Consider the following 13,247-nt stretch of genomic DNA (forward strand, 5'->3'; position numbering starts at 1 on the left):
ATGCTAATATTTACTATGTAACTTTATTACAAAAAATAAAATAGAGAACTCCAGAAAAGACCCTGATGAGAAGCTGCAAAACAAGACATTATACAGGGTGTCCCAAAAGTCTCAGAGCAGCTTAAAGCTTTTAAACTCATCGAAGCAAAGATGGGCAGAGGAAGTATGGCAAAAAAATCTCCTGGAAAATATGACAGTGGATTAAGAAATGAAGGAATCTAAAGATGTATACAATATTCAGAAGCCTTATGCATATATATCATACTTTCTAAAAAAAAAAAGATGCTAAACATAATAAGCATCTAACAAAATTACCAAAAAAGGAAACTGAGGACAGCTCAATTAACAGGAAATAGTGATGGGAATCATTTCAGAAACAGCAATCTACCATATAATCAGATCAGGGAGTAGTAAAAGTAAAGGTAAAAAATTAGCACCAAATTAGAAGGATAAAAGAGAGAAGAGCTCCAAATTGACCTAATTTTAAAGAAGCTAATTACTCTAAAAATGATAAATAGACAAATTAAAGCCACCGACTAAGCATTACCATTTCTTTCTCAAATACTCAGATGAATCTCTGATCTCAACAACGCAGAATGCAAACCATCCATTCCTGGCCATCCTGTGCCACTCTTGCCACATGCTCCCTTTAATGTACTGGAGACCTTCTTTCACTTCTTCTGATACAGTAAGGCTACTATCATCTACCTGCACCCTACATTGCTGTCATCCTCTGATCAGTGACAACATTTCCTCAGACTCTTCCTTAAGAGAGCGAGATTGGTTATATGTTGTAGCCTGCTCAAATCTACCATAAGCTTGCTTTTCTACTGCTCTCTGTAAAGGGAGATGTATTCTATATTTCACTGCCATAAAGAGATACCAGTAGAATGTTAGTATGAAAAACATGGGTCTTTATTTGCATGTGAAGCTAGGGTCAGTAAGGGAGCTTTGATCATTCCTGAAAGCAATACAACCCACTCTCTTCCTTCACTTCATCCCTGGGCCCACCTCACTGTCCATCTGTACTGTCTGTTCCAGTATACATATTGATGGACAGGCACCAGAGAGTATCCATTTTGAAATCTAGGCAAAAAAATACTTTTAAAAAATAGCTTTTGATTGATAACTTTTGCTTTTATATTACCTTTCTCCCTGTATCCCCACCTTGATCATCTCAGGGAACTATCCCTTATAATAAAGATTTTTTAAAAAGGAAAAAGAAAAAAATTCAGTAAAAACAATCATCACATAGAAAAAACTAATAAAAATGACAATTTTACCTAAATTAATTTATTTATTCAGTGCCATACCAATCGAACTACCAAAAAATTATTTTACAGAGCTGGATAAAACAGTAACAAAACTCATCTAGAAGAACAAAAGGTCCAGAATATCAAAGGAATTAATGAAAAGAAATACTAGGGAAGGTGGCCTAGCCATACCAGATATTAAACTGTACTATAAAGCAGCAGTCATCACAACTACTTGGTACTGGCTAAGAAACAGTGGCGGATCAGTGGAATAGGTTAGGTATGCAAAACACAGTAGTCAACGACTATAACAATCTACTCTTTGTTAAACCCAAAGAATCCAGCTTCTGGGCTAAGAACTCATTATTTCACAAAAACTGCTGGGAAAATTGGAAAACGGTATGGCAGAAACTGAGCACAGACCAATATCTTACACTGTATACCAAAATAACGTCAATATGGGTTGATGATTCAAGAATAAAGGCTGATAATATAAGCAATTTAGGAGAGCAAGGAATAGTTTACCTGTCAGATTTATGGGAAAGGGAAGAATTCATGACCCAACAAGAGATAGAGAGCATTACAGAATGCAAAATGGATAATTCTGATTACGTTAAATTGAAAAGTTTTTGCATAAACAAAGCCAATGCAACAAAGATAGGAGGAAAGCAGAAAACTGGGAGAAAATCTTTATAACCAGTGTCTCTGATAAAGGGCTGTCTAAAATGTACAGGGAACTGAGCCAAATTTATAGGAATACAAGTCATTTCCCAATTTGGAAACGGTCAAAGGATATGAACAGGCAGTCTTCAGAGGAAGAAATTAAAGATATCTATAGGCATATGAAAAAATGCTGTAAATTGCTACTGATTAGAGAAATGCAAATCAAACAACTCTCCTGTCAGATTGGCTAACATGACAAAACAGGAAAATGATAAATGCTGGAGAGGATGTGGGAAAATTGGAACACTGTTACATTGTTGGTGGAGTTGTGAACTGATCCAGCTATTCTGGAGAGCAATTTGGAACTGTGCCCAAAGGGCTATAAAAATGTGCATACCTTTTGACCCAGCAACACCACTTCTAGGGCTGTATCCCAAAGAGATCACACAAGTGGGAAAGGGACCCGTATGTACAAAAATATTTATAGCAGCTCTTTTTGTGGCAGCAAAGAATTGGAAATGAAGGGGATGCCCATCAATTGGGGAATAGTTAAACAAACTATTGTGCTATAAGAGATGGGGAAGACACGGACTTCACAATAACCTGGAAAGACCTACATGATCTGATGCTGAGTGAGGGGAGCAGAACCAGGAGAACACTGTACACAACCACAGACATATTGCTTCTGTGATGACCAATTCTGATAGACTTGGCTCTTCTCAGCAATACAAGGTTCAAAGACAGCTCCAAAGGACTCATGATGGAAAGAGCTGGCTATATCCAGAGAAAGAACTACAGAGTCTGAATGCAGATTGAGGCAAACAATTTGCTCTCTTTCTTTTCCCCCTCCTCTTTTCTGGTTTTGTTTCTTCTCTCTCATAACTCATTCCATTGGTCATAATTCTTCTTTACAACTTGACCATTGTGTAAATAAGTTTAATGCGGAGGGATACGTAGAATATGTATTGGATTCCATGCTGTCTTGGGGGAGAGGAGGAAGGGGAGGAAAATTTGGAATTCAAAAACTTGTGGAACTGACAGTTGTAAACTAAAAATAAAAAAGTCTAATTAAAAAAAAACAAAAGAAAAAACTTGACATTATTTGCAATGTCCCACACCCATGGACTCTGACCTTTGCAAAGGAACAGAGGGGTATCTTCTAATTATTCATTGTAATTTCACAATATTCGGTTTTGACTATTCTACGGTTGTTGTTCTACCCACAATATGCATCTATTATCTACTAGGTCTTTCCTGTGTGGATGGATAGGCCAAACTCCTTTATATAATTATAGATTTCTACCAGGAGGCTGAACCATTTAGGGGACTTAATGCAATCAGTACAATATTATTTACAAACAAAAGCATCTGATGATGGATACACCATTTCTTAGAGATATTTAGGTGAATTATTAATAACAGTTAACATTTATTTAGAATTTTAATATTTGCCAAGCACTATATATATATATAATGTATGTATTATCTCATTTGAACCTCACAGCAACTGGTACTACTATTATTCCTACTTTACATACTTACTAGCTGTGAAACCCTGGGCAAGTCACTTAACCCTGTTTGTCTCAGTTTCCTCATCTGTAAAATGAGCTGGAGAAATGGCAAACCACTTATCTTTGTCAAGAAAACGTCAAATGGGGTCACGAAGAATTGGATGTGACTGACCAACAATAACAACAACAATTTTACAGAAGAGGAAACTGAGGCACAGTGAATTTAAGTGACTTCACCAAGATCTGAGCTAATATCTCAAGCAGTATTCACACTTAGGTCTTCCTCACTTCAAGTTAGCACTCTATACCCCATATCACTTAGCAGCTATCATGATGTAAAATTATTACTACAATGAGGATAAAAGCACCCAGAAATCAAATTAAGCTAGCTAAGCATTTAAACTTTTTCATGAGTCAGACCAGGAGCTTGCACTAAATCAGGGGTTCTTAACCTTTTCTGTGTCATGTATTCCTTTTCTAATGGAGTAGAGTCTAAATAACCATTCTCAGAATAATGCATAAAATGCATAGGATTAGGAAAAAAAAGCACTAACAATGGAATAGTTATTAAAATTTTTTTGAAAATAAGTTCACAGACCCTAGATTAAGAACTCCTAGATTAGATGATTTCTAAGGCTGTTATTTCCAGTTCAAAAATTCTAATTCCACGAAGTTCTGGTAATAGGAAGGAGGCTAGTTAATAAATACCTGTTGCTACTAATACTTCCTGTCTTGTCTTTTAATCAGGAAAAACTTAAGGGCCTATGAGGGAATTAGTAGAATTTTCTTCCCCTCTATACAAGCATCAAAATACGATGCCAAAGTAGAAAGGCTCAACCATCCCATCAGGTAGTTCTGCTTAGCTACTTTTCTGGGGGCAGGAAGCAGGACATGAATTTTGTGGAGGATTTGGCAAAACTGTGTTGTGTCAAAAAAAAAAAAAAGAGGGCATCACTCTTTTTTTAAAAAATAAGATGGCTTAGTTGTAATACAACTTAGAGATAGGGAAATAAACTAAAACCTCTGTGAGATGCCCTTTGGCTCTATGATTCTATGACTGAGCTATTCTGCTGGTCCCAAAGAAAGATGACTATAAGTGTAATATAGCCCTTGCGCCTCAAGCCCTTAACTGGTCATCTCCTGAAATACCACAGTAACTCCATCTCCACATGAGCTTAATGTTGGACTTATAACTATCAAAGACTGAAGTGCAGTCTGCAGACAAGTTTTGCATATTGGCTATGTCTTTTAGTACCAAAAGCAGTCTTGGCAGAAGCAGTACATCCTGTACAGAAAGGAACATTGCGTAACATGGAAGAGGTGAGAAAAAACAGAGGGGAAACTGGAACACAATGTTTTACTACCACCCCTTTTCTCTCATATTATAATATTCCACATTCAAGGAAACCGAGGCATTTCCTGTATAACCCTATTCCAGTAGTGAAAAGAAAAAGAATGAAAAGTAAAGTAGTCCTAAATATTGTAAAGGAGACCATAAAAAAGTTTTACAATATCATTTATGCTCCTTTCAAAATGCCAATGTTTGTAGAAAGCATATATAAATGATTAGAAAATTAATACTAGCTTAAATTCCACATTAATTTTAATGTATGAGAAGTGAAGAACGGTAAAAACTGAGGTTGTATGTTATGTACAGAACTGCTGAAACGACTAATATTTAAAAATCCTGAGTCTGGCATTCCAGAAAATGAAATTTATATAGAAGGGTTCCTTCCAAAGCAAAGCTATCCCACCACTCCTTCCCATAAGATTTAAGCTAAACAAAAAAGAAAGAAAACCCAACAGCTGTAGACAACGCTGTGCTATTTTTAAGTCTTCTCCCAGCCCCCCAGACATCCTCACACGGGGGCTGTAAACAGCTAACTAAAATATCTTTGAGGCTCTCCTATCCACACACCCACTGACATAAGAAGAGCTGTACCCGTGGTGAAACTATACTTCATGTTCCTCTAGGCAAGTATCAGTGTACAAAAGTAAACTTGAGTAAAAGAAATAAAATTGTTTATTCTATAAATCATACCTTTTTCTCCAACAAATGGTAGCGACCATGTGAAGACATCCATAAAATTGGGTAACCAGTAAGGATGTGGAGAGCAGTTAAATTGTCGAATATTCATCACATTATTTTCATATTTTAATACAGCAGCTGCAAGATAAGTTTAAATGTCAATGTAAGAATGTTTAGCTTCAGCACAAAATGTAACACAGAAAAGTGGGAAAATATTCATTTTTTGGATTGTAAGGGGAGGTAGGGCACTGATTTTGAGTCATGACATACTTCTAGAAAGGAAAAAATGGCCAACCGTATCTTTATTCAGGACTATCAGCAAAATACCTAGTTAACAATCTTTTTTTTTCTTGAGATAATCCAATGGTGAACGTAAAAGGGTAAGGGAGCTATAACTAATAGCAGGTAATTTGAAAAAAGTGGCCAAGCTATACTTAACCTAAAAACACAATTAATAATCCAATTTAAAAATGTGAATATTTCACATTTGCTTTTGGAGGGGAGCAGTTTTATAAAATACAAAAAAGAAAAAAATCTAAACCCTTGGAAACTTGATCCCAACATACCTTTCCAGACTCATCTCACACCGTTCTCCTGGACACACTCCGAACTTCAAGCAAACTAGTCTACCTAGCATTCTCTGAACATGTTCTATGCATTCCTATCTCCAAGTTTTCGTTTGAAGTCATTTCTTGCATCTTGAATACCTAACTAATCTCCTCTTACCTGTCTTTGAAGGCCCAGTTCAAATGTCCCCTCCTCCATGAAATCTTCCCAAAACTTGAAGTGATTTTTCCCTCAACTGAACCCTGAAAAGACTCAGTACCTATCCTCTACACACTGATTGCCTACTCTGTATTAATTATTTGAATATTTCCTATTTCCTCTAGACTGTAAGCCATCTGAAGGCACAGATGATGCCCTGTATTGTCATGGTATTTCTCTTAGCAACCAAAAGTGCACATAGAAGGCACTCAATAAAAGGTTACTTATTTTTGATTTTTTATTTCATAATTTTGAATCATTAATGAGAATAATATCTAAAAAATGAATTAACTAGAAAATCTCCATCATTGGCTTTTTATTAATGTATTTTCTGACAGAACCTCAAGAGTCAGAAGAGCTGACTTCTAGTCCAGGCTCTGTCATTCTGAAGTTGTGGAAACTTAAGGAAATCAACAAACCCATGTGTCCCACCCTTCCTGTCCTATTTCATCCTATAAAATAGGGGTACCTGTTATGTGCCTACCTCTCATGGTTCTTGTGAAGACCAAATATGTCATATAAAAGAGCTTTAGAAACTGTAAAGCATTATGGAAATGTAAAATGGCATGATTATTATTGGTTATATAGTATTTATTCACTCAACACTATAGGACCTTTTCATGGAAGTACTAAAATGTAGGCATTCAAAATGCTAAAATACCTCTTAAGATATGTGATATACAATCATAAATAATGCTATATATTTTATCATATGAAATAAAACTAAAATTTTACCTTGAAGATTCTAAACCAATCTCTATGTTTTAGTCTTGGTTTTTAAAAATATAACATCTAGAAATGCATTTGGAAAATTTGCAAGATGAAACAGAATGTCTTAAATATACCCAAATCACACAGGAACATAAAACACCAATACCGTTCCTACACATTCCCAAAACAAACAGAAATTTGATTTCAACAAACAGATACAATGATCTGGGTTTCTTTTACAAGTGCTAAAAAGCATTTAATCTATTCAAGGGTTAAGATTTGACAGATGAAAGCAAGTAAAGCAGTAAATCTCTGCCGAGCACCAAACACCAGCTCCTGTAATACTGTCTGAGGGAATCAAACTTGGGGACAACTATCACTGGCACAGGGTGAATGTAGCCTTCTGCCCAGTTTTCGAGAATGGAATCAGAATCTGGATTTGTTTCTCCTTTAAGCAGTCTTTTATTCCTTATGTATCATTACAAAGTAGCTTTAAGATTTGTAAACTGGAACACAATCTTTACAAGCAACCAATGGCACTGATTTCTAGATACTAGCATCTTTGGCAGCAACTTTAAGAGTAGCTAGTGAAAGTTTCCTGGCAGTATCTCATATCAAATTTATTATCGAAGGTCCTCATATCTGGTCTCATGGAAGAGCTCATCATGTAATATCACATTCCTTTTGTGGCCAATTTCTAAGAAATCTTACATATGCTGAACATACAGAAAAGCCTTATTTGGCACTGACTTCATTGTCACTTTTAACATCCATATACCCCCCCCCCCAAAAAAATCTTCCTCTTGGCACATCCACTGCAGTCTGACACTAAACTCAATGGCACAATCTATTAAATTCCAGACATATTGAGAGAGAACAGGAGCTGGCCTCTTAATGTCCTTATTCTGAAAATGTGAGCTACGTGAACATGCTGCATCTCATTTTCAGTGTCCTCGGCACACACTGAACTATATTAAGATACTCTGTCATTATCTGCCATTGGGGTTACATGCTCAACTTTCCACAAAACCTAGGCACTGCGGATGGGTGAATATTCAGGAGTGGGAGCAACCATGACAATGGAATCAGACAAAGAAAGAGAGTAAAGAAATAAAAGAAAGTGGGAGAAAAAACAGTAGGAAGAAAAAAAGGCAGAGTGCCAGGGAAATGTTTGCCAGTAAGAGATCAGAGTGGATTAAAAATATGATAATACATCACTATCCCATGGCATTTTATAGTAGGAATTCTTAAAGTGAAGCCCAGGAAAAGGAAAAAAGACAACATCAAACAATGTTAAACTATGGTAGCTAAATAATGAGCCAATGTAAATTAAACAGACAGAAATGAAAAATCCAAGCAGCAGCAACTTGATGGAAACAATAAAATTCTTTGAACCAAAATATAAGACATAATTCAAAAGCGAATTCTAGAAAATCCTGGTCTGGTTTGTGCTCAGGGTACTTAATTCACAGGGTCCAAAGTGTTTTTGGGTGTCTAGTTCTGGAACAGACTTTACATATGATTCACATTTTTCATTCTTCGCTCCTGTTTACTTCCCCCCTTATATTCTGTAGCAGTTTATGAAATTTCAGTAATAGATGACTATGATTTCAGACAGTACCTTTTCTCTACTTTAGTTTTTAAAAATAAGTCATTTAAAATTCTATGTTGTTTAACAATTTTTTTTATCAATAACATCTTACCTTTATTATTGTAGACATCTAAGTAATTAGGTGCCGAAAAAATTGTTATTAATGAAGGGAACCCTGTAGTTTGACTTTTTCTGTACATTCTATAGCTGCAAAACAAATAGCTTAATATGCATCGTAAAGCATCAATCACGGTTACTAAGTTTGATTTTGTATTTAAGGTGTTAATTTGGTTAAGGGAAGCACAATTCTTACCCTGCATCTTGAGCCTCATGAGCTCTAATAATCGATAACAAATTATTGTTTTGCAAAAATTCACACACTGCTGGATAGCTGTGAAAAGAAAAGAACTGTAAGTAAAGCAACTCCTTGCTTTTTGAAGAGTATGGCATTTTAATGTCTAAAATGTGATGTATTCCTGGGTTTTTCCCCTTACTTATAAAAATAAGAGCATCCTCGAACTGTATTGTGACTAAAGTGTTCCTGTGATTTTTCATTTCCAAAGTCTTCTGAAGGATCAGACCAGAGCAAGTCACACATTGGTCCAAAGGCAGGAGGTTCTTTAAATCTATCTAACTGTGGAAGAAAGAAAAAAAGAAAGAAAGAAAGAAGAAAAAGAGAAAGAAAGAACTCATCAAATGGTGAGGAGAGGATGGTCATGGGCAAGTTCTACCCACCCTGGATTCTATGAATACTGTTAAGATATTTACAAATGCATTTTTACCATAACAAATCTAGACTATGAAAATAAGTTTGAAGATTTTTTTTTAAAGAAAACAGGGGAAACTATAACTAGGAAAGCCTACTCCCCCCCAATCAACCTTGGAACTAAAGAATGTTTATACTTACTCTCCTAATATCATCCAGTGTGTGTATTTCTGGTGAAAGTCCACCATGAACGCAAAGAAACTGTTGGTTTAAAAGTGCAGCAAGAGGCAGGCTATCAAAAGCTTCCATGCAAGCTTCATAAACTCTCTCTGAATACTTAATTTTACCTTAAGAGGAGAAACAGAAATAAGTAGAGACTTAAATTACTACCTGATCATTTTAAAGGCGTGCTATGCAAAACGAGAAATAAAATTTAGACAAATTTCTTTCCCTAAAATGACCAACACATGTCACAGGCTGCATTCAGACAAATATTTTCTCTTTATGTTACAAAGCCAAAATAAGGTGAAACTGCAAAGGGCTCAACACTTGACCTTTTTCAACTTAGGGAGTCTAAACACAAAAATGAAGGTAACGTAGTTTCAGCATTTTGAAAAATTCTATTCTAAGGGTCACTGGCCACTACATTGTCATACGCAAGACAGATGATTAAACGGAATTTCAACAAACTAAAGAAATGATACAATTTTCAAATAGGTAGTCTGATTAAAAAACAATAATCATTTTTATAGTTTACAGGGGTATGGAAGGGTTTGCTTCCATCTTTCCACTGAACCATCCCTGAAAGGGGAAGTCAATCAGAAAGAGAAAAGCTATATATAGTATGATAGAAAGAATCCTCTCAAAGCAAATTATAATTCACTTTCAAGGTGATATTACATAGAAACCACAGCCTCATTCTTCCTCCAAGATACTGGATATGTTGTTTGTTTTGGGGGTTGGACTGGGAGATCACATTTCATTTCTAGGGTCAGGAAGGGGGAACTTGAAAGATAACTGTAGCCTATTAGTTATCTGGGAAGAAAAAGACTTTTTTCTTTGTAGTTTTTCTTTTCAAAGACTTTAACATTCACTGTGAATTAGCAAGAAGCTATGAAAAAGAATATAAACACATATAAGGTCTGAGAAAACTTGTACCAGGACTAAAAAATAAAAATTTTTAACATCTACTCTGAATTCTAGTACTGTTCTTAAGGGATATGATGGCCTAGCAGACAGATGAGCTCTGGTGTGGGAAGCCTGAGTTCATGTTCTGCCTCTGAAACACTCTCCCTATGCTGACCAGCAGGATACTTCACCTCTTGGAGAACCAGGGGATTCTCTAAGCTACAGATAGTCATATGAAGAGGGAATTTCCACACCAAAACTTTCCCACACTGAGGAAATTAAACTCAATTCAACAAGCATTACTAAAGTACCTATTATGTCAGGCACTGTACTAGGGCCTCGAAATACAAAGAATAAAAAGTTCCTGACCTCAAGGAACTTACTCTACCGAGAAGAAACAGTATGTATCCAGATAAGAAGGTCCAGACCTGAGGGGAAAAAAAAAACTGCTCCTCCTTAGACTGAAGCTTATAACCATTAGGTGTATTACTTTTGGAAGTGTGGGAAGAAATAGGGAAAACTTTACAGTCTGGTAAACTTAAAACCATGTAGAAGGGGGGAGGAATGTGAGGAGTCAACCAAAAATTTGCTTGACTTTATTCTTTTGGGTTGTGTTTTTTCTTTTTTCTCAAAAACAGTTTTAACAGAATTATTCCTAAGCACACAATTTTTTTTAAATTAATATAGAAACTTTGAAGCAAAACCCACTAAACCCTTTAGAACTCTTTAGAATCTTCAAGTTCAATACCTTTGGACACACCAATTCTGCAAAGTAAAAGTCCTCAGAACTATCTTCACTCAAGTAATTTACAGAGGAAAAATGAGATACAAATCTCCTGGTAGTACTCACATTCCTGCTTGAAGGTGAAATATTCAGTAAGGTGTCTGCATTCATGGTTGCCTCTCAAAAGAAATAATGTGCTAGGGTAGAGAATCTTCAGGACCCATAAATACAAGACACACTGTAAAATAAAATGTTTCCATTTAGGATTTTTATACAATATTTACTAAAGCAATTACTTGTTGTCAAAAGAACTTTTACCATGCTCCGCCTGTTTTGCTCCTACTTATCATCTAGTGATTAGATCTAGAAATGGCTACAGTTTGTTCATTATTCAAATAAGTGTGCCTGCTGTCTCCTCTTTTGGAATCAATGTAAGCTAATACAGGGAAGGAATCATGTCTTGTATATATTTTTTACCCATAACAGTAACTTGAATGAGATAGGTATTTATTATCTAACTAACTTTAAAAAAGTCATTTCTTTTAAAAAATATTTTTAAATAACTTGACTGCATATAGGAAAAATATTTTTCTATTGCATAACGTATGATAATGCCATCTGATTTATACAAGTAGATTTTATTAAACACGACTGGCTGGAAAAAGCTGTCTCTCTTCATTTAAGAAAGATAATCAGTTTCTGAAATCATATGCAAGGAAAAAAACAATAAACCTCACTTTAAGAGCCTGAATTACCTCAAAAATGTGTAAAGATGCTCACACATTTTGTTCATGTAAGGAAAAAAAAAGTGTAATTTTAAAATGGCAGAAAAACTCCATAAGGCTATCTTAGGCTGTGAAGAATATTTGTTTCAGTTCCTTGCTATCTAACTTTTATAACAACATAGAGGCAAGGGCCAGCTTTGAAATTCTCTAATGAAAAGTATACACACACACATATAAGAACACCTAATTACCTCACCAAGCTTCCTGAAGTAGTTAAATAATACTTCACCGCTTTCTCTCTATGGGTATGTGTGTAGTGGGGAGGGAGTGAGAGGTTCCCCTACAGTTTTGTTTTAAAGTTTTTATTTCTCTGAAGCACTAATATCATTCACGGCTAAAGGGGAAAGGACGTGATAAAGTCCTAGATTAAAAAGGGCTGGGCGCAGTGGGATGGATTTCAGTGCTGCCAGGTGCATTTTGGGAAACCTAGCAATCTTTAAGGTGAGGCAACATTAATGGCACCTGGATTGAAAATCTACCAGATCAAGTTTGGGAAGCTATTAGCAAGTCAAAACCTGCTATCTAGGGATTTTTCCTTGAATTTGTGCTTGCTACACTTTTCAAAATAAATTAACATAGTATAAAATCAGATGCATCAAGGAAATCTTAACTGCTACAGGGAATGGCCAAAGTCCAAATAATAAATGTGCTATCCAAGGAGATCCATATACTCAGTGTGGTATAGCAGAAAATTAGGAGATTTGTGTTCAAATTCTGGTCCTGACACTTATTAATGAACAATTTAATTTTTCTGAGCCTCCAATTTCACATTCTACTTACCTCATGGGATTACTGTGAGCAAAGTGTTTTGTAAGCTCTAAAGTGTTATGTAAATGTGTCTTATTAAATAAAAGTAACATATCTTATTCAAATCAATCCACTGAATAGCCATAGGGACAATCTTTTATTTCTGATCAACAGCTCACAGTAATTCAGGAAATCAGAATCAGAGAGATGAAGAGTTATTAGCTCCTCAAGGCCAACAGATTGCATACAAATTTCATTAGGAAAAACAGAAACTAAGGTTATGGGCAGAGAAGCAAACTTTGATGTCCTGAAAGATTAAACCAGTGGCTTCACCAAACCAAAGTTCAGGATGAGCAGTGGTACCAAAAAATCAAATCATAAACATTTTGGAAGAACATTCTCCTAGGAGTTGTGGAGATTTTTGGGGTAATGCCTTTGGCAAAATCAATGGTTATATACCTCTATGCTAAAATAACCTCTGTCCACGTAATCGCCAAGGAAGAGGTATCTTGTGTTAGCAGGGGATCCTCCCACTTCAAACAGCTTCATGAGATCAAAAAACTGGCCATGGATGTCACCGCACACTGGAACGAGATGACAATCAAAGACAACAAATTAAGAAAGAGGGAAAAAA

At 35.7% G+C, this 13,247-nt stretch overlaps 1 protein-coding gene across 5 annotated transcripts in view; it reads right to left on the bottom strand.

Moving 5' to 3' along the window:
* PPP3CB (protein phosphatase 3 catalytic subunit beta) overlaps positions 1 to 13,247 on the bottom strand; it is a 49,484-nt gene that overhangs the window by 25,274 nt on the left and 10,963 nt on the right. For 4 of the 5 annotated variants that reach the window (XM_036737184.1, XM_036737186.1, XM_036737185.1 and 1 more), the window contains exons 3-9: positions 13,073 to 13,197; positions 11,208 to 11,319; positions 9,431 to 9,576; positions 9,018 to 9,157; positions 8,837 to 8,914; positions 8,636 to 8,730; positions 5,469 to 5,594 (exon numbers count right to left, since the gene is read on the bottom strand). In XM_036737184.1, the coding sequence (XP_036593079.1) occupies positions 5,469 to 5,594; positions 8,636 to 8,730; positions 8,837 to 8,914; positions 9,018 to 9,157; positions 9,431 to 9,576; positions 11,208 to 11,319; positions 13,073 to 13,197 (822 nt within the window). The remainder of the gene's footprint in view (positions 1 to 5,468; positions 5,595 to 8,635; positions 8,731 to 8,836; positions 8,915 to 9,017; positions 9,158 to 9,430; positions 9,577 to 11,207; positions 11,320 to 13,072; positions 13,198 to 13,247) is intronic. The other variant, XM_036737183.1, reaches the window with a different exon arrangement.

This window comes from Trichosurus vulpecula, chromosome 8 (assembly GCF_011100635.1).
Source record: "Trichosurus vulpecula isolate mTriVul1 chromosome 8, mTriVul1.pri, whole genome shotgun sequence".
Taxonomy (NCBI): Eukaryota; Metazoa; Chordata; class Mammalia; order Diprotodontia; family Phalangeridae; genus Trichosurus; species Trichosurus vulpecula.